The 27,617-nt window shown below is 45.1% G+C and overlaps 1 protein-coding gene across 1 annotated transcript in view; it reads left to right on the top strand.

The window, feature by feature from the left end:
* Positions 1-612: 612 nt before the first annotated feature.
* Positions 613-27,617, top strand: part of mybl1 (MYB proto-oncogene like 1) — a 119,185-nt gene continuing 92,180 nt past the window's right edge. Inside the window, exon 1 of the mRNA XM_085993082.1 lies at positions 613-931. Coding sequence (XP_085849208.1) covers positions 909-931 — 23 coding nt within the window. The 5' untranslated portion in view covers positions 613-908. The remainder of the gene's footprint in view (positions 932-27,617) is intronic.

Below are 27,617 nucleotides of genomic sequence, written 5' to 3'. Positions count from 1 at the left end.
ACGCCCGCTGCTCAGACTACGACCTTCCAGAACCCTCCTCTCAGGGCGAGATCCCCGTGAGATGATGCCACACTGCAGGTGAGTTCGAACTTACTCGTCGCCACTGTAAAGTCCGCACCTCAATAATACACGGACTTCGGGAGAACAGTTTAACAGGTACTTTACTGAACAGGAGGCAACGTCAGACTGAAATACAGAAGCCTGCTAGGGCCTTTTATACAGGGGTGGTCACTGCCGGTACTGCAGTCTAAGACCAGTTATTCCCTTAAAGGTACATACACAACATTCTAGAATTTACTGTGCGCAACAGCAGGGGAGATCGACTGGAGCAGACACATAACTTCACACCGCGCAGAGCCAATCATGGGGCTGCCAGACCTGTGCCCGGTTTCTAACTCCATGCATTGTGCGAGCAGCACACCAGATGGCGCTGTCGCTATTCATCTCATGCCGCGAAGGGAAACCAGTTCAAGGCGCTCAGAACGAACGCCAAACGCGAACTACAACGCCCACAGTGCACTGCGGCGGAACCCCGCGCAATATGACGTACGCGCTCGCGCACCAGCCGCCCCGCCCCGCCCCGCACTTTGCTGATTCTCGGCCTATGAACGGTCAGGACGCGTGCGCACATTCAAATGTTGTCGGGGAATAGTTGAGAGGGAGGCTGGGCGCGAGATTTGGCGGGATATAGAAAACGGAGCCGGAGTCTGACAGCGGCTGAAGGACCGGCGGACAGGAGTCGAGACACACGGAGGGTGGGGATATGGTGACTCCACTGCTGGCATTGAGTCAGCCAGCAGCGACCCTTAGTCGGCCGGACCCCCCCGATGTATTAATTATCGGACACTAACCACCCCGGAGCCCCCGTGTGAGCGAGTGTTTGTACCGGAGAGAAACGGTCCTTGTGAATGATGGCCAAGCGAGCTCGGAGGTGAGTGCGCAGCCGGCGGCTTGTCACTTAAAGAAATCACCGTGATCAGGGCTCCTTGACCAGACGATTGGACTGTCTTCTCTTTATTTTATCACTAGTGAAAGCTGCTCTTGCTGCCAGCTGTCTGTAGCAGGTTACAGTGGGGCTGCGAAGTCAGCAGCTATTCGCATATGATGTAAAAACAAAACTTTCTATGTCGTCCTTTTTGGGATAACGTGCTTAAGAATAATAACAATGTTATGATTAGGTGTTTTGCAAAAAAAAACTTAAAGTAAACTTTACGCATGTTCACATCCAGCAAGAAAAGTTGCTTGCAGAGCTGCTAAACTCAAAGTGAAATTTGCAGAGTACACCAGGTGTAACGCGCGAATTAGAGATAAAGTATTTTTGTAAACTTTAATCTGTTGATTGTCATCCCTATGTTCTTGTACATATAATTTGCCACATCATAACTGGGCGTACTGCATAACATCGTTGTGAAACTGATCAGAGAAGCCGGCCAAAAAATAAAATTGGCAATAGTTAGCCAATAGCTGCGGTTCAACCGAAATCGTTGCAGTTTTTAGCTGTCTGGTTTATTGCAAGGTTAGATTAGCCATGATCTGACGTTTACGATAAAAAAAATAGATTTGATAGAATACAATTGTTCACGTTTTGTTTCTTATGCTGGATTAGAATGAGGGGAGTGGAACAAGACGGACCATTTTCCAATTAAGTTCTCGATTTTTTTGTGTTCTTGCATTGAGTGGAATCCTCAAGAGATGTATTATATTGAAAGATTGTTAAATATGGTCTTCAGAATATTTTAACAAATAGCAGTTAAGTAGAATGCAGGTTTGTTTATCCTCCCGTAAACTAAATTACAGAAATGAAATCTATTTAATATGAATCAAATGTTAGTTTTTTCCTCATTGAGTGATTTACCGCGTTACAGCCAAACTGTTTACCTGAACGCTATTTATCTGAAATGACCGATTAACCAAACCGATTGTACCTTTTTTAACATATATAACTTAAAAATAATCAGTTTATATGCTGAATAAATACTATTTAATGCAGTATGAAGGCATTAAGACACAATCGGTTATCCCCAAAATAATTTAATTGCTGAAACAATGTCACAATTTCACAAACCTAAATGGCTGGTTTAATTTTTTAATTAGACTGTCTAGTGTGATCACATCGGCTTGTTTCCTTAACAGTAGCGTTCCCTGCTATGAAATAAACGATTTGTGTATGGTTGACACCAAGTTGTGAAGTGGATGACATCTACTGGAATTTGCATAATTTTGGTTTTTGTGGGCGTAGCTGGCAAGGCCTAATTGCCCATCCCTAATTGCCCTCGAGAAGGTGGTGGTGAACCACCGTCTTGAACCGCTGTAGTCTGTGTGTTGATGGTACTCCCACAGTGCTGTTAGGGAGGGAATTCCAGGATTTTGACCCAGCGACGATGAAGGAATGGCAATATACTTCTAAGTCAAGATGGTGTGTAACTTGGAGGTGGTGGTGTTCCTATGCGCCTGCTGCCCTTGTCCTTCTAGGCGGTAAGAGGTTGTGGGTTTGGGAGGTGCTGCCGTAGAAGCCTTGGCGAGTTGCTGCAGTGCATCTTGTAGATGGTGCACACTGCAGCCACAGAACGCAGGTGGTGGAGGGAGTGAATGTTTAAGGTGGTGGATGGGGTGCCAATCAAGCGGGCTGCTTTGTCCTGGATGGTATCGAGCTTCTTGAGTTGGAGCTGCACTCATCCAGGCAAGTGGAGTGTGTTCCATCACACTCCTTACTTGTGCCTTCTAGATGGTGGAAAGGCTTTGGGGAGTCAGGAGGTGAGACACTCACCGCAGAATACCTAGCCTCTGACCTGCTCTTGTTGCCACAGTATTTATGTGGCTGGTCTGTTAAGTTTCTGGTCAATGGTGACCCCCAGGATGTTGATGGTGGGGGATTTGGCATTGGTAATGCCGTTGACTGTCAAGGGGTGGTGGTTAGACTCTCGTTGGAGATAGTCATTGCCTGGCACTTCTGTGGCGTGAATGTTACCTGCCACTTATCAGCCCAAGCCTGAATGTCGTCCAGGTCTTGCATGTGGGCATGGACTGCTTCATTATCTGAGGAGTTGCGAATGGCACTGAACACTGTGCAGTCATCGGCAAACATCCCCATTTCTGACCTTTATGTTGGAGGGAAGGTCATTGATGAAGCAGCTGAAGATGGTTGGGCCTAGGACATTGCCCTGAGGAACTCCTGCAGCGATGTCCTGAGTGATTGACCTCCAACAACCACAACCATCTTCCTTTGTACTAACTATGACTTCAGCCAATGGAGAGTATTTCCCCCCGATTCCCATTGACTTCAGTTTTAGTAGGGCTCCTTGATGCCACGCTCGGTCAAATGCTGCCTTGATGCATGCCCAAGGTCCATTGAGATTATGCATTTAGTATTTGGTTGTGGTATTTTGTGTGAATTGTGAGACTTGAGATATTGTTGGATGGGAATGCATTTAAAATGCAATAGACTTTGTTGGATTCAACACCTTTGGAGTTAAATAGCAGCCTTGGAGTTGAACAAGGAAGTCTTTTGCAAAGTTGTTGTTTGAATCATGTCCTGGACACCCTGTTTGAGGGTCAACAAAGATTCACACTGGATATGCTGTTCAGAAGTATTAGAGGCCTTTACATTCATTCTGAAATTGCCCGTATAAAGCATAATTGACCCATTATGGATTTTCAGTATGTAAATGTGAGTTATGTGAATACTTTTTAGTATTTACCAGATTTCCGTGCTTTGTATTATTTAATTGAAAATAAAGGTAGTACTTTTTTTATTGGGCCTGAAATTCCTGGAGGCCCAAAATTTCAGGAGGAATCTAACAGCAGAAGTGTGGCAGGGTGGAACTTCTGCTCACCAGTATGACCCAGTGCTGACCTTGTTCCAAATCCTAGGAATGGGGTTATTTGCATAAATGTCACCCACTGCGTCACACTTCTCCCTGGACGTCTTCTCCGCAGGGATTTTGGAGTGGCACTTGACACTTCGGGGGTCGGGGGGGGGGGGGGTGGTGAGAAGGAAGAGTAGGCTGTTCTGTTTGAAGATCTAAGTTTTTTTTTTAAAGTGACTATTTTTCAACATCCACTTTCCTCTGCAATCGATTGCAGTTAGGGAATCTGCATTGTATGTGCCAATTCTGCCAGCATGTCACTTTTGGCATGCAAGTACACCTGACTCTTGCAGATCTACTTTGCATGGAGTGCAAATGAGGTGGGATTTGTTGTGGTTGACATCATCCTGCCAGTTCTGCCTCTTATGATGTCAGCATGAGTTGGACCGCAATGGCCTAAAGAAGCGCTAACCTTCACCTGTATCAGAATTTTTCGTCAGCCAAAAAATGGGATGGAGACCCAGTGTAACTGTGTCCTGTCCCAAATTCTGCCCTCAGCCTACCCAATTTACACATTGTAAGTATCCTCTCAGGCCCAGTATGTCTGCATAATATTATTTAGAAGAATTTTCTTGGAATCAACCTCCTTTGACCTAGCTTTCGTCACCCCCTCCTAATATCATCTTTGGCTCAGCATTCAATTTTGTCTGATTAGGAATAGGAGTAGGCCATGCAACCCCGCAAGCCTTTTCTGCAATTCAGTTAGATCATGGCTGATCTGTATCTTAACTCCATTTACTCGCCTTGGTTCCATATCCCTTAATACCCTTGCTTAACAAAAATGTATTAATCTCAGTTTGAACTTTTCAATTCATCTAGCCGCAACAGCTTTTCGGGGGAGAGATCCAGACTTCTTCCACCCTTTGCGTGAAGCAGTACTTCCTGACTTCACCCCTGAACAGCCTAGCTCTAATTTTAAAATCTTGCCCTCTTGTTCTGGGCTCCCACATCAGAGGAAATGGTTTCTCTTTGTCCACTCTATCAAATCCATTAATCATCTTAAATACCTCCATTATATCACCCCTTAATCTTCAATACTTGAGGAAATACAAGCCTAGTCTATGCAACTTGTCATCATAAGTTAACCCTTTGAGCTCCATTAGAAATTTGGTGAATCTGTGCAGCACCCACTCCAAGGCCAGTATATCCTTCCTGCTGTGCAGTGCCCAGAACTGAATGAAGTTCTTTAAATGGGGTCTAACCGGAGCTTTACCTCACTGTAACATAACGTCTACCTCTTGTATTCCAGACCCCTTGAGATAAAGGCTAGCATTCCATTAGCCTTTTTTGATTTTTTTATACCTGTCTACTAGTTTTTAGTGATTCCTGTACATAGATTTCTGTATATAGATCCCTGAATCTCTCTGCTCCTCCACAGTTCCTAACTTTTCGCCATTTAGAAAATACTCTGAACTATCTTTCCTAGGTCCAAAATGGATGACCTCACACTTTCCCACACTGAACTCCCTCTGCCACATTTTTTCCCACTCATTTAATCTATCAATATCCCTTTGCACCTTTCTCCTATCTATACTATTTACTGTGCCACCCAACTTAATGTCATCAGCAAATTTGGATATACGACTCTCTTCCTTCATCCAAGTGGTTGATAAATGTAGTAGTGAAAAGCTGAGGTCCCCGTACAGATAGCTGGGGGACACCACCAGTCACACCCCGCCAATTAGTACATACCCAATATCGCTACTCTCTGTCTCTTGCGTCCTAACCAATTCCCTACCCATGTCAATAGGTTGCCTCCAATTCCACACACTTTCAATTTTGTTAACAATTTCTTGTGTAGAACGTATTGAATGCCTTCTGGAAGTCCATACGAATAACATCTATAGACACTTGCTTATCAGCCATGTCAGTCGCCTCAAAAAATTCAGCTAGGGTAGTTAGATATGACTTATCCTTTACAAATCCACGCTGGCTCTCTGATCAGTTCATATTTGTGCAAGTGCTCAGTCACTCTGTCCCTAATAACAGAAGGCCATGCCTTCTGTTGCCTAGGCCCTAAGCTCTGGAATTCCCTCCCTAAACCTCTCTGCCTCGCTACCTCTCTTTCCTCCTTTAAGACGCCCCTTAAAACCTACCTCTTTGACCAAGCTTTTGGCCACCTGCCCTAATTTCTCCTTATGTGGCTCAGTGTCAAATTTTTTGATTATAATACTCCTGTGCAGTGCCTTGGGACATTTTAATACATTAAAGGTGCTATGTAAATACTTGTTGTAATGACAGATTCTAGAAACCTCCCCACAACAGATGTTCGACCAATAGGTCTATAATTCCCTGAGGCTCTGTCACTAAAAATGGTGTGTAGTGAATTGCACAGGGAACCAGAATCAAAAGACTGGAGCGCATAGGAGGGAATGTAGTGTGCAATGGGTTTTGGTTTGAGGTATAGCAAAACCATTCGTCTGATCTAGAGTTCTCTGTTCTTTTCCTTGTCCCCTTTTCTTCGTTTTCCGTTGTCCTTGCCCCATGCTGCTCCCATCATTTTCCCTAGTTTGTTGCTTTCTCTGTTTACCTTGAAAATAATGTATAATTGGTAAATATTCACTAAAAATTAGCTTGTCTGGAATTACTGTTTGAGTCCACTACTTTCTGAACAATAACTCATGCAATGCTTGTGTTCTTTCCCAAATCTTTATAATCTAAAATGTCTCAAAATTTGCTGTGTTGTGTAAACTCCAAACTTTTTTTGTGCAAGCACCAGATGGTGCTATGCTGCATAAGATAACCACAGTGGCCATTAATGTATTAGCAAAATACTGCGGATGCTGGAAATCTGAAATAACAACAGAAAATGCTGGAAAAGCTCAGCAGGCCAGGCAGCATCCATGGAGAGAGAAACAGAGTTAACGTTTCAGGTTGGAGACCCTTCATCAGAACTGTAACAGTTTAATGGTTTGCAAGCTGCAAGTATTAAAAATCACTGCTTAAAATATGCTTATTGAACAGGCATATTCTGTAACATGACTGGTTTGATTTGTTAAACTTTCTTATTGAATAAATGCTATTTGTAAAGACAACTGCCATGTACTTCTAGCAATAACCTAGTTGTGTATTGTATTGCTGACCTTGAATGGCATTGCTTGAATCTGTTCTACAGATTCTGCAACTAGTTATGATGCTGTTATCTGTCTCAATCTATTACTGAGAAAGTGCTCATAAGCCACTTTTTCTTTTTAAAGTGCATCTTTAAGTTGAAATTCTAATCAATTTAACAATTGTATTACAATAGCTGGAACTGCAATTGAAAACTATAAATCTCGTGGAATCACTACTTTTTTCAGAAATAAAATAAAGCATTACAATTGTGCGACTGCGACCTTAATGAGGCATCCTGTGCGGTTCACAGCCAATTAAGTACTTTTAAAGTGTAGTCACTGTTGTAATGTAGGAAGCTGCAGCCGATTTGCACACTGCAAGATCCCACAAACAGCAATGAGATAAATAACCAGGTAATCTGTTTTGGTGGTAATCTGTTTTGGTGGTAATGGTTGAGGGATGAATGCTCTGCAGGACACCAGGAGAGCTACCTGTAGTTCTTCAATTGTGCCATGGGGTCTTTATGTCCACCTGAGGGGGGCAGACGGGGGGTTCGATTTAACATCCCATCTGAAAGATGGCACTTCTGACAGTCCAGCGCTCCCTCAGGACTAGAGGGAGCTTAGATTATGTGCTCAAGTTTCTGGAGTGGGACTTGACCCTGCAACCATCTGACTTGGAGGCACGAGTGGTACCACTGAGCCAAGGCTCTTTAATGTAAAAAATTCTTTCCAAGACACTTCACAAATGGGCATAATGAAAATGGGCTCAAACCAAAAAGAAAGCGATTAGAGGGATGATAAGAAGTGATGGGGTTTGAGCTGTTTTTTAAAAGTGGAAGTAGTGACATGGATGTTTAGGGAGGCAGAGTAGAACTCTGGCAAAGAGAGATGATGATGCATAGAAGGTCAGAGTTAGAGGAGCAGGGTATTCAAGAGGTGATATAAAGCTGAAGAAGATTGCAGAGATAGGAAGGAGATTTGTAAATAAGGACAAGGATTTGGGGATTGCGAGCCAGTGCAGGAAAGAAAGGATGGGGGTGAATGTTGAGAGTAGTTGTGTCGAAGTGATAAAGGCACGTATAAAGACTTCAACAGCGGAAAGGCTGAGTTAGGGTCAAAAGTGGGCAGTGTTGTGGAAGTAAGCAGTCTTGGTGATGGATAGGATATGGAGTTGAATGCTCCTGTTTTGCAAAAATTTTGAATAGTCTGGTTTGGCCTGATGGTGACCAATGAGGGGGATGGAGTTGAGGACAAGGGAGTGAAGTTTTTGGCATAGTTTCAAGACAATGGCTTGCCAACCTTTTAGTTGGAGGAGGTTGTGACTCATTCTGGGATGTTGGACAAGCAGTCTGACAACATGGAAGCAGTTGAGAGTTCAGGATAAGTAATTTGAGAAGTAGAGCTGGCTGTTATTAGCATACATATAAAAGTTTGACTCCATGCCTGCGATGCCATCACTGAGAGACAGCATGTAGGTAAGGAAGAGGAAAGGACCAAAGATAGATCTTGGTAGACCCTGGAGGTGGCAATGTGGGGCAGGGAAAAGAAGGCATTCCTGAAGAGTTACTGGCTGATGAGTAGGAATGGAACCATGCAAAGGCAGTCCCAAGGAACTAGATGATAGAGGAAGATGGCATGTTCAACCACATCAAATGGGTTGAGGTAGGGATTGAAGGGAAAGTACCTGAAGAAGGAATTGAAAGTGGTATGACTAAATGACAGCAGGGGAGGAGACTGTTATGTATTGTGTGTTCTCCTCCCACCTGTGGTGGCGCTGTCACAGGAGATAAATGGTTGGATATTCTCTGTTAAGTTTAGCTCTCTGTTCGGAACTTTCCAGAACTTCCTTTCCTTCCAATAAAGCACTTCATGTTTGAATCTGAGTTCTGAGTCCTAAATTGTGTCTAGGTAGAAAGGTACCGACACAACAGAGACCAGAGGGAAGGGCTCGAGAGGGGCCAGAAAAGCAAGATGGAAGTAATGAGCTTGGGTCTGGAGCAGCTGCGAAAATGTGCATGTGAATGGATACACAAATTTCAGGTTACGTCGGTATAGCAGAGATTGGGAGAGACATCCTCTGGTTGTAAACTGAGGATAGGGAGGAGACACTAAAGAGTCCAGAGTTAAAGTCTGAGGTCCTGTGGTGGGAAGAATTTGACTTGTGGACAAGGTGGAACATAATAAACTAGTGTCCAGGTTTGGAGACAGTTGTGGGGAGGGAGTGGATCCAGGCGCTGTTTGAGGGCGGAGTATCAGTGGACTTGCTGGCTTCCAGTGGAATCAGATAGCTGAGGAGGAGTGGAGAGTCGACCACGAGCCAGCGGAGGTTGATCCGGGGTGCAGTGGAGATGTGTCGTAGCCTCAGATGTTAGTGCCCACCATTTGGATTTGGTATATCAGCAGAGGAACAAGGGGCAGTGGGAGTGAAAGCTAAGGATCACAAATTGTGAAGTCCAGGGAGCCATGGGAGGGTGAGGAGTAACTCCACAAGATCAGGGGAGCTGGTCTGAGGAGCAGTTGTTGGGAGGCGAGGAGCGCACAAGATCAGGAGCAACAATAAAGTGAAATATATGAAAACATTTCCATTTGAGAATTTCAAATTCCATCATAGATTATGTGGAGATTTTTTCCCTAACCCATTTCATAAGGTTGAGTGGGAAGTAGAATATTTAAGTTATGCAACACCGAATGATACTGCATAAGACTTTCTGTGTGGTTATATATTTTCAGTAACAACTTCACATTTCTGGAAAAATTTGCTCCATTCAGGAGGTAAAAATGTAGAATTGTTTTCAGGAACTTAACTAGGCTATGAATTTTTGTTTCAGAAAACTAAATAGTTTAAGAGACATGCTGAATATTTTTCTTGTGTGTGTAGTTGCATCTGCTATTACATAAAACATTTTTTTCCAGCAGATCCACTATGTATTTTGTTTATAACCTGTTTGTAAAAAGAAAATAATATAAACTTTTTTGAAGCTATAATAAAATAAATGAGGTAGATTTAACATGATATGGCATCTTCTGAAAAGAACAAAGAAATTGGTTGTGTTCTTCATGGCTGTGATTGTAAGAACAATTCTAATTGTTTAAAGTCTGGTCATTGGTGGTTGTAATTGATGGGGAAGTACTTTTTTAAAGTGAGTGAAGGGAATACAGTACGTGTGTGTGTTCATATCGACATTGAAGAATAGATTAGGCTGAGGGGTTTAGGCAGGTGATGTTGCAGAGTGAAGGCTATAGTAAAATTATTGACCTTTTAATAATGAATGCTAGTTTAGGTCTTTCAATGTAGCTTCACAATTGGCCTGTTCACTCTTCTCAAAAAAGTAGCTATTTTTTGATTGAGAAATCTAGGTTAAAGCACTCATAGTGCCATGGTGGTTGATATGAAAGTAGTAGACATAGAAGCTGATTTTAGATGAACAACTTGTAGAGTGTCTGTGCGCGTCCGTCCTCCGGGAACATTGTTACATTTAATTAAACTATAGCCCTGATATTAACTGCGAGGTGCGTTGGGAGCGGCTCGGATATTGGGTGGGAAACCCGGAAATAAGTAGCGGGCGTGGTGCGAAGCCGCATGACGTGATCTCTACACCGGTATTTAAAGGGCCAATCCAAAGATGGAATTTAGAGGAGTTGGAAGCAAGAGAGGAAGAAATTTCATAATAGATTCATGACGGTTAAAGGCTGCGCCCTGCTTTAATAATGCCTCCCTTGATGTACTGCTGTGACAGTGAGAAGCCGGATAGAAATACTCTTCCCCAGCAACGGGAGGAAGAAACCCGCTGCTTCAAAGACGGTGTGGAGGATGGTGGCCTAGGAGGTGAGCAGCAGGAGCATTGTGCCATGCTCCTGGCTTCAGTGCAGGAAGCACTTTAATGATCTAACCAGGTCAGGAAAGCTGAGTACAGTTGCGTATTCACCTACATCCTGCTATGCACATATCCCCCACCCCACTTTGCCTTTTCAAGTGGGTGTGAGGAAGAGCCATCACATCATTCCTCACGGCCACCTACTTTGAAGGTGCACCCATCATACCCTGTCTGTGCACTTCCTCACATCCCCATCTATCCATCCACCACTGCCACTCACCCTTATCCTTATGCAATTTCTTGCCTCTCACTGATAGTCACCCTCACCAAATGCACTTCATCCATCCATTACAGTCACTCATAAGTCTGTTCTTTCCCCCATTGCAAGACACGAGCGCAAAAGGGAGAAGGAGAGAACCAGAGGTGGTCCTTCACAGATCTCGTAACTGGCGAGGAGGAAGCACTGGAAATCAGTGGTGTCTCGGTGTCCCTGGCCAGCAGAGAGGGGGACCTCCCAGCTACCTGGTGACAGAATCAAATATAATCCACACACATGTCATACAACACTCAGTCATGTTGACTTGATTTCAGCAGTGAGTGAAATATGATCATCTTCATAATATAAGAAATCACACAACACCAGGTTATAGTCCAACAGCTTTATTTGAAATCACAAGCTTTCGGAGCGCTGCTCCTTCGTCAGGTGAAGTGGAGAGATGCATAAAAACACAGCTTATATAGTCAGAGAATAATGTCAGATGTTTACAGGTAATCTTTCTAACTGCCATTTATCACACCTCGGCAGAGAGATAACCACAGCAATCAAAGGTGTAAATGGTGTCCAAACAGGTCAGTCAGGAAAACATTACATCAAAGAACAATGAGGTGGGGTCACAAGGGGTCAAATGTTGCAGATGCTGGGGTCTGTATGAAAAACAAAAAAACAGACAAAAAACATTTTTTTTGCTGGAAATCACAGCAGGTCCGGCCGCATCTGTGTGGAGAGAACAAGCCAACGACGACTCGAGTCTGGATGACCCTACGTCAGGTGGGGTTACATGTAGCGTGACATGAATGCAAGATCCCAGTTCAGGCCGTCCTCATGGGTGCGGAACTTGGCTATCAGTTTCTGCTCGATGATATTGCGTTGTCGTGTGTCTCGCAGGCCGCCTTGGAGAATGTTTACCCGAAGATCGGAGGCTGAATGTCCTTGACTGCTGAAGTGTTCCCCGACTGGGAGGGAACACTCCTGCCTGGCGATTGTTGCGCGGTGTCCGTTCATCCGTTGTCGCAGTGTGAGGACACCACCCACCAGGTACATGGTACATACTCATGTGACTCGGCCAACGTTGTCTACCTCATACGTTGCAGGAAAGGATGCCCCGGAGCATGGTACATCGGTGAGACCATGCAGACACTGCGACAACGGATGAACGGACACCGCGCAACAATCGCCAGGCAGGAGTGTTCCCTCCCAGTCGGGGAATACTTCAGCAGTCAAGGACATTCAGCCTCCGATCTTCGGGTAAGCATTCTCTAAGGCGGCCTGCAAGACACACAATAACGCAAAATCATCGAGCAGAAACTGATAGCCAAGTTCCGCACCCATGAGGACGGCCTGAACCGGGATCTTGCATTCATGTCACGCTACATGTAACCCCACCTGACGTAGGGTCATCCAGACTCTAGTTATCGTTGGCTTGTTCTCTCCACACACATACGGCCGGATCTGCTGTGATTTCCAGCAAAAAAAATGTTTTTTGTCTGTTTTTTTGTTTTTCATACAGACCCCAGCATCTGCAACATTTGACCCCTTGTGACCCCACCTCATTGTTCTTTGATGTAATGTTTTCCTGACTGACCTGTTTGGACACCATTTACACCTTTGATTGCTGTGATTATCTCTCTGCCGAGGTGTGATAAATGGCAGTTAGAAAGATTACAGAATCACAGAATCTACAGTGCAGATAGAGGCCATTTCGGCCCATCGAGCCTGCACCGACACAAATCCCACCCTATCCCCGTAACCCCACGTATTTAATCCCCTAACACTAAGGGTCAATTTATCATAGCCAAATCAACCTAACCTGCACATCTTTGGACTGTGGGAGGAAACCGGAGCACCCGGAGGAAACCCACGCAGACACAGGGAGAATGTGCAAACTCCACACAGACAGTTGCCCGAGGCCAGATTTGAACCCGGGTCCCTGGCACTGTGAGGCAACAGTGCTAACCACTATGCCACCTGTAAACATCTGACATTATTCTCTGACTATATAAGCTGTGTTTTTATGCATTTCTCCACTTCACCTGACGAAGGAGCAGCACTCCGAAAGCTTGTGATTTCAAATAAAGCTGTTGGACTATAACCTTGTGTTGTGTGATTTCTTACATTTGTCCACCCCAGTCCAATACCGGCATCTCCACACCATCTTCATAAGTTGCAACATTCTTGCCTTGCCAGTACAAATTTGTATTTTTTCTCTCCGCCAGGGCCTTCACACGTGCAGCAGCAGTCAGTGGATGTCTTGGACGACAAATCCTCAGAGGAGCTGATTCCTTCTGAGGGTGCACTGTCACAGTACTAATGCTTACCATGCACCAGCTCAGATTAATGCACTTGGGTGTGTCCAGTTAGGCAGATGGTTGCGATTTCACCTGGTGATTCATGCTTCACGAGTGAGCAAGAGCAGACTGTGGTGGCAGGGACAGCTGTGGAGAGTCCGCGTCTGAGGGCATAGCCCTCACCAAGTTCTGCTCAGCTGGACACAGATGCTGTACCCAGGGGGCCTTCAATGAAAAAGGTCCAAAGATGTGCGGGTTAGGTTGATTGGCTATGATAAATTGACCCTTAGTGTTAGGGGGATTAAATACGTGGGGTTACGGGGATAGGGTGGGATATGTGTCGGTGCAGGCTCGATGGGCTGAAATGGCCTCTATCTGCACTGTGGGGTTTCTGTGATTCTGTGATAATCATTGAGGGGCAGCAGAAAATATGCAACGCATTGGCAGGCCTTCCAAGCACACTGTCCACGATTGCAGAGAGAATGGAGGAGTCCGCCTCGAGAATGAGTGCATTGATGTCGCGGGGTTTACGACGATGTTGTGTTGCATAGATAGAGTGACCAACTCCGTGGAACATCAATTGCGGCAATCAAGTGAGTCCATGCATGCCTTGACCATGGCTGTTCAGACTCTGAATGCTAACATGTCTGGCGCCTTAAATAGGATGATACCTTAGCCTTGGCCTTGCAGTGCATCACTGATCTGCACCAAGCTGCTCTCCAGCAGAGTGGTAGCAATGAAGTGTGGCTGGCCCATGAGAGGGATGATGGCAAAAAGGGATATGGAAGTGGGGACTTCACTCAAAGCACTCCCTCTTCTCACCGTTGCCCTTCCCTCAGTCAGTACCCGACATGTTGCCTCCTCCCGATGGCCGAGTCTGCCCTTGCACAGTTGGAGCAGTCTTTGGTGGGGCCCTCACGGGCTTCAAAACCCAGAGGTTGTGGCCAATAGCATCTTTGCAAATAGGATCTGAGCTGCCTGTCTACCTCTGCTGAAGGCACAAGAGTTACACTATGTAGGAGTGGTAGGAAAAGGAAGAGTAAAGCTTTGTAGTTCACTAAGGGTGCATGAGAAAATGTTATGTTGTGAAGTTTCTGTTGCTTAGTAGAATCGCATAAAATTTATTACTTTGGACAATTTCATGGTTGCTGAGTGGCAACTCTCCTTTCCAGTTGCTTGTTGATGAATGGGATGATATGAATTGACGGGGACCAATGGGAGCATGTGCAATGGGCGCTTGGTTGTTTGCAGGTCTATTTTTGTGTCAGTGGCATTGAGGGATGGGGGGAGTGGGGCTGGTGGTGGAGATTGGATATGGTTGTTACATTGGTCCAGTGGTAACTAAGTGAATCTTGCAGTAATAAGGGAATCCCTGGTACCTGGGCAGCAATGTGAGAGCAGCTGCTGCTGCATTGGTGTCGTCCTCTTCCTCTCCCTCAGATTCGTCTGCAAACGATGTATGCTCTGCGCCTTGTTCCTCCTGCAGTGCCAGTCCTCGCTGTTCAGAGCGCAGTACATCACGATAATTCTGGAACCCCTGGCTGGCGAGTACTGAAGGGCATCTCCAGATCTGTCCAGGCATCTGAAGCGCATCTTCAGCAGGCCGATCGCTTACTCAATTACATATCTGGTGGGCATATGGCTTTTATTATACCACTCTTGGGCTTTGTTAGTTGGGGTTCTCACGGGTGTCATCAACCAAATTTGAAGGGGTATCCTTTGCCTCCTAGCAGCCACCTCTCCAAGTCTGCTTGTAGATCCAAAGACGTCAGGATGAAAGCATCATGGTGGCTCCCCGGGAATTTATTACTTTTACACAACACTCTACCATTTCCCATTGTAATGTGATAAAGTTGCAATATTTTGTAGCGTAGTATTTTCAAAAGAACTGTAAGGTTTGGAAAATTTTCTGGCATGTCATAGGTGGATTATTATTTTCCAAATATCTCATTCATATTTAGAAGGATTGACAGTGACACGGAACTAAATATAATTTTTCCCATCACAGCCAAATTCTGCTGGGGGAGGAGAGGGAGTCCTCCAAAATAGTTTAATGCACTTATTTCAAATCTTTACCTCTGTGTTGAATGTGTAAGGTCCTTTGGAAATTCACTAAGAAACTGCTCAATTCACCATAAACTACAGTTCATTCCCAAATGTTCTTCTCATAGACCTAAAGAGTGAGTGTCTAATATTGGGGGAGGAAGGATAAGAGTTGAACAGAAAGTGGTGATGGCATCACAAAGGATACTGGCTTGGATGCATTACTGTGCATATTGAGAATGAGCTAATTAACATCAGGAGAGTGCAAGAACACTGAGGTTGATACCCTGACAAGAATGTTAACTAAGGACACCAGATGAATCCTTAACCTTAACCATCACCTTAACTCTTTGTCAAGAAACCCAGTTTATGCCTCGGAGTTAATAATACCTAAATTTGGCTCTCTGAGCTATCTTGCATCAACTAGTTCAGATTACATTAGCATTTATGTTACCAGCCTTCTGTCAGGAGCCACATAAGTTACTGAGTGAATTAACCCTTTCTTGCCAATTATCAAAGAAGTTTGGTAACAAAGTCATGAACTAGCAATTGTTTATTAACCTTCTAATCATAGTTAGTAGTACTAAAACATTGTCTATTCAGATGTTTACTTGATAGGGTTAGTTGAGGAAATAAATAAGAGCTTACAAAGGCAGTTCAGTTATGTCACAATAATTCAGTATTAATTGCTTGCTGTTTATAGAATCTTATAGCACAGAAGGAGGTATTCAGCACGTCACGCCTATGCCGGATCTTTAAGCTGTCCAGTTTAGTCCCATACCCCAGCTTTTTCCCCATAAACCTGCAAATTAGTCCTCTTCAAGTCCAATTGCCTTGTAAAGTTCCTATGGAATCTGATTCCACCACTCTTTCAAGTAGTGCGTCCCAGATCTTAAACCTCTGTGAGGAAATTTCTCCTCATTTCCCTTCTAGTTCTTTTGCCAATTATTTTAAATCTGTGCCCTCTGGTTACTCACCCACTTGCCAGAGGAAATAGTTTCTCCCTACTTGCTCTATCATAATCCTCATAATTTGGAATACCTGTTAGGTCTCCCTTTAACCTTCTCTGCTCGAAGGAGAACAATCCCAAATTCTCCAATCTCTCCACATAACTGAAGCGGACCTGATTGGAGCGAGGCAGCGGAGGTAAATTTAAGCGGCGGCGAGGCTCGAGAGGCCCCACAGCGGACCTGATTGGAGCGAGGCGGCAGCGAGGCTCGAGAGGCCCCACAGCGGACCTGATTGGAGCGAGGCAGCGGCAGTAAATTTAAGCGGCAGCGAGGCTCGAGAGGCTTACCAGTCTCCGAGCTCAGAGGGAGGGAAGTAAAAAGTAATCAAAGTGTGCCGTCACCAGGAAGCAGGTAAGTGATTGGTTGGTGAGTATTTCTCTCTTTTTAAACTTTAACTCTGTGGGTTATAGTTTTTAAGGTCTCTCTGGTGTAGTGGGGACTGTTGGTAAACCAGGGCCCTTAAGTATATCATTTAACTGTAGTGTAATTGGTGGGAGAGCTCGGCCTCGTGGCATGCTCCTCCTGCGCTATGTGGGAACTCAGGGACACTTCCTGTGCCCCTGACAACCATGTGTGCGGGAAGTGTATCCAGCTGCAGCTACTGGCAGACTGCATTGCGGCGCTGGAGCTGCGATTGGATGCATACTGGACCATTCGCGATGCTGAGGAATTCGTGGATAACACGTTTAAGCAGTTGGTCACACCGCAGGCAAAGGTTGGACAGGCAGAAAGGGAAGGGGTGACCAACAGACAGAGTACTAGGCGCAGGCAGGTAGTACAGGGGTCCCCTGTGGCAATCCCCCTCTCAAACAGATACACCACTTTGAGTACTGTTGGGGGGGATGGCTTATCAGAGGAAGGCAGCAGCAGCCAACTTCCTGGCACCAGGGGTGGCTCTGCTGCACAGGACGGGAGGAAAAAGAGCAGGAGAGCTATAGTAATAGGGGATTCTATTGTAAGGGGAATAGATAGGCGTTTCTGCAGCCGCAAACGAGACTCCAGGATGGTGTATTGCCTCCCTGGTGCAAGGGTCAAGGATGTCTCAGAGCGGCTGCAGAACATTTTGGAAGGGGAGGGTGAACAGCCAGTTGTCGTGGTGCATATAGGCACTAACGATATAGGTAAAAAATGGGATGAGGTCCTAAAAGCTGAATATAGGGAGTTAGGAGGTAAATTAAAAAATAGGACCCCAAAGGTAGTAATCTCAGGATTGCTACCAGTGCCACGTGCTAGTCAGAGTAGAAATAGAAGGATATTTCAGATGACTACGTGGCTAGAGGAATGGTGCAAGGGGGAGGGATTCAAATTCCTGGAACATTGGAACCGGTTCTGGGGGAGGTGGGACCAGTTCAAACCGGATGGTTTGCACCTGGGCAGGGCCGGGATCGATGTCCTAGGGGGAGGGTTTAAACTAAAATGGCAGGGGGTTGGGAACCTGAACAGGGGGACAGAGGAAAGGGAAACAAGGATAAAAGCAAAAGATAGGAAGGAGAAAATCAAAAGTGGCAGTCAGAGAAATCAATGGTTTAAATCAAACATGGCCACAGCAAATAATAATTCTAAAAGGTCTAAGAGCGTTAAAAAAACAAGCCTGAAGACTTTGTGTCTTAATGCGAGGAGCATTCGGAATAAGGTGGATGAATTCGCTGCGCAAATAGAGGTAAACGAATGTGATTTGATTGGGATTACGGAAACATGGCTCCAGGGTGGCCAAGGCTGGGAACTCAACATCCAGGGGTATTCAATATTCAGGAAAGATAGGCATAAAGGAAAGGGAGCTGGGGTAGCATTGCTGGTTAAAGAAGGGATTAACACAATTGTAAGGAAGGATATTAGCTCTGATGATGTGGAATCTGTATGGGTAGAACTGAGAAATACCAAGGGGCAGAAAACGTTAGTGGGAGTGGTATATAGACCTCCAAACAGTAATGCGGAGGTTGGGGATGGCATTAAAAGGGAAATTAAAGAAGCGTGCAATAAGGGCACAGCAGTCATCATGGGTGACTTTAATCTACATATAGATTGGGCTAACCAAATTAGTAACAATACTGTGGCGGAGGAATTCCTGGAGTGTTTACGGGATGGTTTCCTGGACCAATATGTCGAGGAACCAACCAGAGGTCAGGCCATCTTAGACTGGGTATTATGTAACGAGAAAGGATTAATTAGCAATCTTGTTGTACGAGGCCCCGTGGGTCAGAGTGATCATAATATGATAGAATTCTTCATTAAGATGGAGAATGAAGTAGTTGACTCAAAGACTAGGGTCCTGAATTTAAATAAAGGAAACCACGATGGTCTGAGGCGCGAGTTGGGTAGGATTGTTTGGGGAATGTCACTCAAAGGGTTGACGGTGGATAGGCAATGGCAAGCATTCAAAGACCGCATGGATGAACTACAGAATTTGTTCATCCCAGTTTGGCATAAAAATAAAACAAAAAAGGTGACTCAACTGTGGCTAACAAGGGAAATTAGGGATAGCATAAGATCCAAGGAGAGGACCTATAAATTGGCCAGAAAAAGCAGTAAACCTGAGGATTGGGAGCAGTTTAGGATTCAACAAAGGAGGACAAAGGGATTAATTAAGAAGGGGAAAATTGAATATGAGAGTAAGCTTGCAGGGAACATAAACTGACTGTAAAAGCTTTTATAGATATGTGAAGAGAAAGAGATTGGTGAAGTCAACCGTAGGTCCCTTGCAGTCAGAATCAGGGGAATTTATAATGGGGAACAAAGAAATGGCAGACCAATTAAATACATATTTTGGTTCTGTCTTCACAAAGGAGGATACAAATAACCTCCCAGAGATGTCAGGGAACATAGGGTCTGATGAAGGGGAGGAACTGAAAGAAATCAGTATTTGTAAGGAAATGGTGTTAAGGAAATTGATGGGACTGAAGGCTGATAAATCCCCAGGGCCTGATAATCTACATGCTAGGGTACTTAAGGAAGTGGCCCTAGAAATAGTAGATGCATTGCTGATCATCTTCCAACATTCGATGGAATTTGGAACAGTAGCCATGGATTGGAGGGTCGCTAATATTACCCCACTATTCAAAAAAGGTGGTAGGGAGAAAACGGGGAATTACAGACCGGTAAGCCTGACATCGGTAGTGGGGAAAATGCTAGAGTCCATTATAAAAGATGTAATAGCAGAGCACTTGGAAAACAGTGACAGGATCGGACCAAGTTAACATGGATTTACAAAAGGTAAATCGTGCTTGACTAACCTACTGGAATTTTTTGAGGTTGTAACTGGTAAAATAGATAAGGGAGACCAGTGGATGTGGTATATTTGGACTTTCAGAAGGCTTTTGATAAGGTCCCGCATAAGAGATTAGCGTGTAAAGTTAAGGCACATGGGATTGGGGGCAAGGTATTGACTTGGATAGAAAACTGGTTGGCAGACAGAAAGCAAAGAGTTGGAATAAATGGGTCTTTTTCCGAGTGGCAGGCAGTGACTAGTGGGGTACCGCAGGGATCAGTCCTTGGACCCCAGCTATTCACAATATATATTAATGATCTATACAAGGGAACTAGATGTAATATCTCCAAGTTTGCAGACGACACAAAGCTGGGTGGGCGTGTGTGCTGTGAGGAAGATGCCGAGAAACTCCAGTATGATTTGGACAGGTTGGGTGATTGGGCAGAAGCATGGCAGATGCAATATAACGTGGATAAATGTGAGGTTATCCACTTTGGTGTCAAAAACAGGAAGGCAGATTATTATCTGAATGGCAATAGATTGGGAGAAGGGGAAGTGCACCGAGACCTGGGTGTCCTTGTGCACCAGTCGCTGAAGGTAAGCATGCAGGTGCAGCAGGCGGTTAAGAAGGCAAATGGTATGTTGGCCTTCGTAGCGAGAGGGTTTGAGTACAGGAACAAGGATGTCTTGCTGCAGTTGTACAGGGCCTTGGTGAGACCACACCTTGAGTATTGTGTGCAGTTTTGGTCGCCTTATCTGAGGAAGGATGTTCTTGCCATGGAAGGAGTTCAGCGAAGATTCACCAGGCTGATACCTGGGATGGCAGGAATGACGTATGAGGAGAGATTGGGTCGATTGGGCTTGTACTCGCTGGAGTTTAGAAGAATGAGAGGGGATCTCATTGAAACATAAAATTCTGACAGGACTGGACAGACGAGATGCAGGAAGGATGTTCCCGATGGTCAGGGAGTCCAGAACCAGTGGTCACAGTCTAAGGATAAAGGGTATGCCATTTAGGCAGAAATGAGGAGGAATTTCTTCACCCAGAGAGTGGTGAACCTGTGGCATTCTCTATCACAGAAGGCAGTAGAGGCCAATTCATTAAATATATTCAAGACGGAGTTGGATATATTTCTTAATGCTAAAGGGATCAAGGGGTATGGGGAGAAAACAGGGACCGGGTACTGAATTTGGATGATCAGCCATGGTCACATTAAATGGTGGAGCAGGCTCGAGGGGCTGAATGGCCTACTCCTGCTCCTATCTTCTATGTTTCTATGTAAGTCTATCATCCTGGTAAACATCCTTTCCTGGGCCTTGATATTCTTCCTAAAGTATAGTGCCTAGAATTCTCTAGCTGAGGCCTTTCCAGAGATTTATAAATGTTTAGCATGACTTCCTTGGTTTTTGTATTCAATGCCTCTATTTACAAAGCCAAGTATCCCATATGCTTTAACTGCCTTATCAACTTGCCCTGCCACTTTCAGAGATTTGTGAATATCTACTCCCAGGTCCCTCCTCTTTCACCTCCCTCAATAGTACCATTTATATTATACTGACACTCTCCATGTTGTTTCTCCCAAAGTGCATCACTTCACACTTATCTGCATGAAATTGCATCTGCCATGTGATTGCCCATTTCATCAGTCTGTCTATGTCCTCCTGAAGTCTGCTACTATCATGCTCACTATTTACTATGTTGCCAAGTTTTGTATTGTTTGCAAACTTAGAAATTATACTCCCTATACCCAAGTCCAGGTCATTTTTATATTATAACAATAAAACAATGGCCCTAACACCAACTCTTGGGGGACCCCGCTGCATACTTCTCTCCAGTCAAAAAAGCATTCATTCACTACTACTCTCCGCCTCTTATCACTTGGCCAATTTCATGCCCAGGTTACCACAGTCCCTTTTAATATCATGTGCTTCTATTTTACGAGTAAGCCTGTTATGAGATACTTTATCAAATGCCTTTTGAAAGTCCATATATACATCTTATGCATTACCTTCACCAACCCTCTCTCTTACTTCATCAAATAACTCAATCGGGTTAGTCAGACACGATTTGCCTTTAACAAATCCATGCAGTCTGTCCCTTATTAACCCATCCTTCTCCAAGCAAGAATTAATTTTATCTGTGACAATTTTCTTGAGTAGTTTTCCCACCACTGATGTTAGACTGGCCTATAGTTACCAGGTTTATCCCCCTCCCCTTTTTTGAACAGGAGTGTAACATTTGCAATCCTCCTGTGCTCTGGCACCACTTCAATATCCAAGGAGGATTGAAACATTGTGGTCAGAGCCAATGTTCCCTTTAATTTTTTTGGGGGGTATGCAGCCCCTTTAAGAGGCTGCGTGGGCCATTCAAAATACTGCGCATGCGTGGTTTTTCCTATTTAAAAGCCGCTGAGCCGGCTGCGCGAGTGCTGCGCAGCGCGCCTAGTGGCCACGCACCTTTTCAAAAACATTGGTCAGAGCTTATGCTAGCTCCATCCTAGGTTCCCTCAGCAACCTAGGATGCATCCCATCTGAACCAAGTGACGCCAACCTATTTAGTACCTCCTTGCTATCTTTTTTTTATCCAATCCAATATCCCTACTCCCTTCCCCCCCACCCTTGCAATATTAACTTCATCCTCTTCTTTTGTGAAGAAAGATGCAAAGCACTCATTCAGTACCTCAGTCATGCCCACTGTCTCCACAAGAACATTTCCCTTTTTTTGTCCCTAATCGGCCCCAACATACCTTTAACGATCCTTTTACTTTTTATGTGTTTACAAAAGATTTTGGGTTCCCTTTTTATGTTGCCCACTAATCTTTTCTCATACTCTCTTTGCCTTTCTTGTATCTTTTTTTCAAATTCTTTGTGCACTTTCTATATTCTGCCTGGTTTTCAATTGCATTTGGTACCTGACATTTGTTATAAACTTCCTTTTTCTGTTTTATTTTAACCTCCATTTCCTTTATCTTCCAGGGAGCTCTAGCCTTCTTCCTTACGGGAATCTGCTTGGTTTGTACCTGAACTCTCTGCCTTGAAGGCCTGCCATTGCTCATTTACTGTTTTCCTGGCCAATCTTTGTTTCCAGTCCACCTGTGCTAGATCCCTTCTCGGATCACTGACATTGGTTCTCTTCCAGTTGGGTATTTTCACTGTTGATTTTTCTTTGTCCTTTTCTATAACCACTTTAAACCTAATTATATTCTGATCACTATTACCCAGATCCTCTCCCACTGAAACATGCTCCACTTGCCCTATTTCATTCCCCAGAACTAGACCCAGCACTGCTTTATTCCTCGTTGGGCTAGAAATCTACTGATTTAAGGAAGTTCCCCTGTACACATTTTAGGAAATCTTCACCCTCCTTGCCCTTTGCTCTCCCCACCCTTGTCTATATTAGGGTAATAAGTCCCCTACTATTACTGCTCTATTATTTTTACATTAGTCTGAAATTTGCTCCTCAATCTCAAATTGTGATCAGTGTCTGAGATTGAGATTAATTTATGATTAGGCTCCTTAGATAGCTGACATGCAAACAGCATTAGATAACTACTGTATTGAATAGATTAAAGACTATGGCCTAGAAATTAGAAGTATTTGCACTGGCCGTTAAGACCAGTTTTGGGGGGGGGGAAAATGGTGGCTGCCTTTCTTCCGCCCACTGCCAGTGAGTTCCACGGTGGCCGCCACTTTTGGCAGGTCGGCAGCGCTGTCGTTGCCCGCGCTCGCTGAAAGTATTGTAATTAGTTGGAGCGTGATATCAATTGGCGTGCAAAACCCGAGTTGATGCCCGCTCATCCATTTTGGAGATCGCCGCTCCTTTTGCTGCCCTCTCCAAAACATGTCTGTGCATGCAGCCGATGACAGCGCTTCACCAGCGTAAACAGCAATTCCATGTGGACGTTTCAAGTGACAAACGTAAGACAGCCAGAGAGTAAAGATAGAATTATCTCCATGTGGCAGTGTTAACCTTGAGATTTGTAGATAAAGTTTAATTTTTTTTTCGGTGGTTTGCTTATTTGAAACTGTCCAAGTTGAGATTGTAATACTGAATGTGTAACAAATGGGAAGATGCAGAATATTGCAAGTGATTACTTCTGAGTGACCAGAAGAGTAAGCTTGGGATTTGGATTAGGAATCACCTATGGATGCTCAGTGTTTCGATCTGTGAAATCTGAAGTGTAAATTCAAAGTCTTTAAATTATCAGATATGAGTACTCTGTCTTCAGCATGGGATAGTAAAAAGCCCTTCATTGTCAGACCCTTGTAAGCCAGTGAATAAAGTGACCTCAGCATATCAATGAAATTATGACTACAGTATAATGGTTTCAAAAACTACAAAGCACTGAATTTGACCACTCCTGTGCTATATCTTTTTATTCCTACTTCATGACAATTTAAACAAACATTTAAAATAAAGAGCTTTGCTTAGTCTCTATTGCTTTTAAATGAGATCTGTGGGTAAAGTGATAGGGGAGATTTCTTGAAAGCCATTACTTGGTTCAATGTCCAAAAAAAAATGAACAGTGTTCCTTTTCCACTATGGCATTCACAGGGAACGGTTTCTCTTTAAACCGCCTTCAGCGAAAGCTGCATGCCTTCAGCGAAAGCTGCATGCCTTCAGCGCAATGAGAGGTACAGACTTCAGTACAAACAAGATAATTAATTTGTCTGTTTTGCACCCATACCCTTCCAACACCGCCCCCCCCCCCCGATCCCATAAAACCCGAAGTATGATCAAACCACAGCCTTCCCCAGCGCAGTTGACAGACGTCCCACAAATGCATAAACAAGTTGCCGAATCATATTTACATCTGTAGAAATTTTGCGCACCAGAGCCTGAACTGATTTAAAAGATGACTTCCATAGATAGGTTCCGGAGCTTTGCTTGTGTCACTTTGCACTTTAAACAAGAGCTTTCTTCACAAAAGCCGAATGCAAATTGTTATGATAAATACGGCAACTGTTCCCTACGTGGTCTAGTGACTTGTTTCTTCCTCGTTCTCCTTAAATGCAAACGGGACACAGACGCGACCTTTTGGCTTCCTGCTGAGCTTAGCGCTGGAAAGAGTGCATTACACCACAAATTCTCCGCTCCGCTGATATAAATTAGCAGGCAGCACCAAAATACCGGTGCTGCCTGCGCTCTCTCTGTGGGCAGCTGTTAGCCTTGGCTGGCGCTGTTACCAACAGATTTTCGGCCCACTCTAATTTCTAGGCCTATATGCTTGTAGTTAGCAATGTTTCTAGACCTTATCCTTGTGAGCTGGCATGGACAAACTGGTTGCCTTGACTTCCTGTAGGAGAATGGTGTTAGCCTTCTGAGATGTCACAGTGAATCTCTGTCGGGGTGCATTCAATCCTCTGCTCTTGTGTAAATTCACCTTCCTTGCTGATAGCTGTATCTACTAGCTGGCTTAAATGTCATCTCCCTTGATCTCGGGGAAATTTGTAGATCTAAGTAATACATTTGTAGTTGCCAGTATCTGACTGGTATAGCCATACAATCTCGTGTAACCTTTCTCCCCCCTCTCTCTGTTGGAGATAAACTTTCTGATTTTTAGAGACACCTTTTTATATATGCTAGATAAAGTACTCCTGCAACTTCTACCACAAAGATTACTGAGGACTGAAAACTGAGTTTTAGTGTCAGAATTGCTATCTTGTGGCAGAACCACTGAATGACTCTGGCTAACTATATATAATTCTCTTTAACGAGGTTCTAACACCAGCCTAAGCCTGTACCATTGTGTTAGGCATTACTGTGTTTTGTATATAGAGTATGTATGTACGGGGCGTGGCCCCTTTAAGAGCGCGGGCAAACGCGATGACGTCACGTCGGAAACCACGGGACTGCCCAGTGAGTCCTCGTGGCATCTCCGTTGAGTAAAGACCTGTTTAATCATTCTCTGGTGTCGATCTCCGTTATTCATAGGAATTCGTTAATTCCTACATTGGTGACCCCATTTTTGTGAACGTTTTCACAAAAGAAGAGCACAGCATGGAAGCAAACGCCATTTCGCTAAAGCTACCGCAGTTCTGGGAGCAGTAAGCGCCCTCGTGGTTTATTCAGGTCGAGGCCCAGTTCGCCCTGAGGAACATCGATGCAGATCAGACCAAGTATCTTTACGTGGTCTCCGCACTCGACAGCTCTACCGCCTCTCGGATCGTCAGCCTCCTCGACAACCCCCCAACGGAGCGCAAGTATGAAACCCTCAAGGCGCGGTTACTGCAGGTTTTCGGGCTCACAAAATCTGAGCGTGCCTGTCGATTACGTGCTATGGCCTGGCTCGGGGACTCCAAGCCTTCAGAGTTGATGAGCCAAATGCTCACACTCATAGAAACATAGAAGATAGGAGCAGGAGTAGGCCATTCAGCCCTTCGAGCCTGCTCCGCCATTCAACGAGATCATGGCTGATCATGCAAACCCTAGCACCCGGTCCCTACACCGACAGCCATCCCACCCAAGCCCTATCCCCGTAACCCCACGTATTTAATCCCCCCTAACACTAAGGGTCAATTTTTATCATGGCCAATTAACCTAACCCGCACATCTTTGGACTGTGGGAGGAAACCGGAGCACCCGGAGGAAACCCACGCAAACACGGGGAGAATGTGCAAACTCCACACAGACAGTCACCCGAGGCCGGATTTGAACCCGGGTCCCTGGCGCTGTGAGGCAACAGTGCTAACCACTATGCCACTGTCCTGGGCTCAGAACGGGAATATTTCCTATTCCGCAAGATTTTCCTCAGCCAACTGCCTGAACAGGTACAAGCTGCCCTGGCCAGATCTGAAGTTGAAGACTGCGCAACACTCGCTGCGGAGGCTGACAAAATATTCGCTGTAACTTGGCAGTACTGCGCGGCCACGAGGCACCCATCCCCCGCAGACACCGCCCCAGCTCGTCCGCCTGCTGGGCTGTGTTTCTACCACGTGCAGTTCGGCGCAAAAGTGAAGCGTTGCCGCCCTCCCTGCAGTTTTCTCCCAAAAAAAACCCACCGACTGACACTGCGACCACCGAGGAACGGGTCTAATGGGCACCCCGCGGCCACGATGGCGATCGACAACGCGGGAAAATTACTCCATCACCGATACACTCTCCGGTCGTCGGTTTCTGTGCGACACCAGAGCGCAGTGCAGCATTTTACCCGCGTCCGCCCTCGATGTGCAGATGGGGAATCACGGCCCCGCCCTCGAAGCGGCCAATGGCGGAACAATTCGGACCTTCAGCAGACGGCGAGTGGAGTTGTGCCTCAGGGGGCAACGTTTTAACTGGGTGTTTGTTACGGCCAAAGTTTCCCAGCCCCTCCTCGGCGCGGATTTCCTGTGCGCCAACAGCCTCCCGGTCGACGTTAGGAACCGGCGGTTGATCAACGCAGCAACTTTTAATTCTTTCCCGTGTTACCACAGTAACACTACGTCACGCGCCGTCTCCTGTGCGTTCCTGACTCCGGATGAGTTCGCTCGCCTGCTCAGCGAATTCCCCGACCTGACAAGACCCATGTTCTCCTCCACAGCCATGAAACATGGTGTGGAACACCACATCACCACCAACGGGCCCCCGGTCTACGCGCGGGCCCGGCGCCTAGAACCTGGCAAGCTGGCGGTCGCAAATGCAGAGTTCGCAACCATGGAACGGTTAGGGATTATTCGCCGGTCGAATAGTCCCTGGTCTTTGTGATAAAAATAATAACTTCCGGGAAGTTATGTCATCACTTCCTGTGAACTATGAACTGTGTACATACCTCACTTCCTGTCATGTGTCACTTCCTGTTGGACTGGTATAAATACTGGTCTGTTCAGTATTGTAAGAGCCTTCTACCAGAGGCATGGTAAAGACCTCTCTTGTATATAGTGTGTTTATAAGTTACTTAAAGCTTACTTTAAAGTTGCTTGATGGTAAGCCTCCTTTTTCTTACATCAATTTAAGTAACTTAGTATTTACACTCACAAATACTAGACCTTCGGACAAACTCGGAATTAAGGATCCAGGGAACCACCCATCATGGAGAAAATCCTTAGACCTATTCGTCTGGACTTGGACCCGAATGCAC

Source organism: Somniosus microcephalus, chromosome 7, assembly GCF_052327205.1.
Source record: "Somniosus microcephalus isolate GS21.2 chromosome 7, FLI_Smic_1.0, whole genome shotgun sequence".
NCBI lineage: Eukaryota > Metazoa > Chordata > Chondrichthyes > Squaliformes > Somniosidae > Somniosus > Somniosus microcephalus.
The sequence above is the reverse complement of the archived record's forward strand: the minus strand, read 5'-3'. Positions and strand labels throughout refer to the sequence as shown.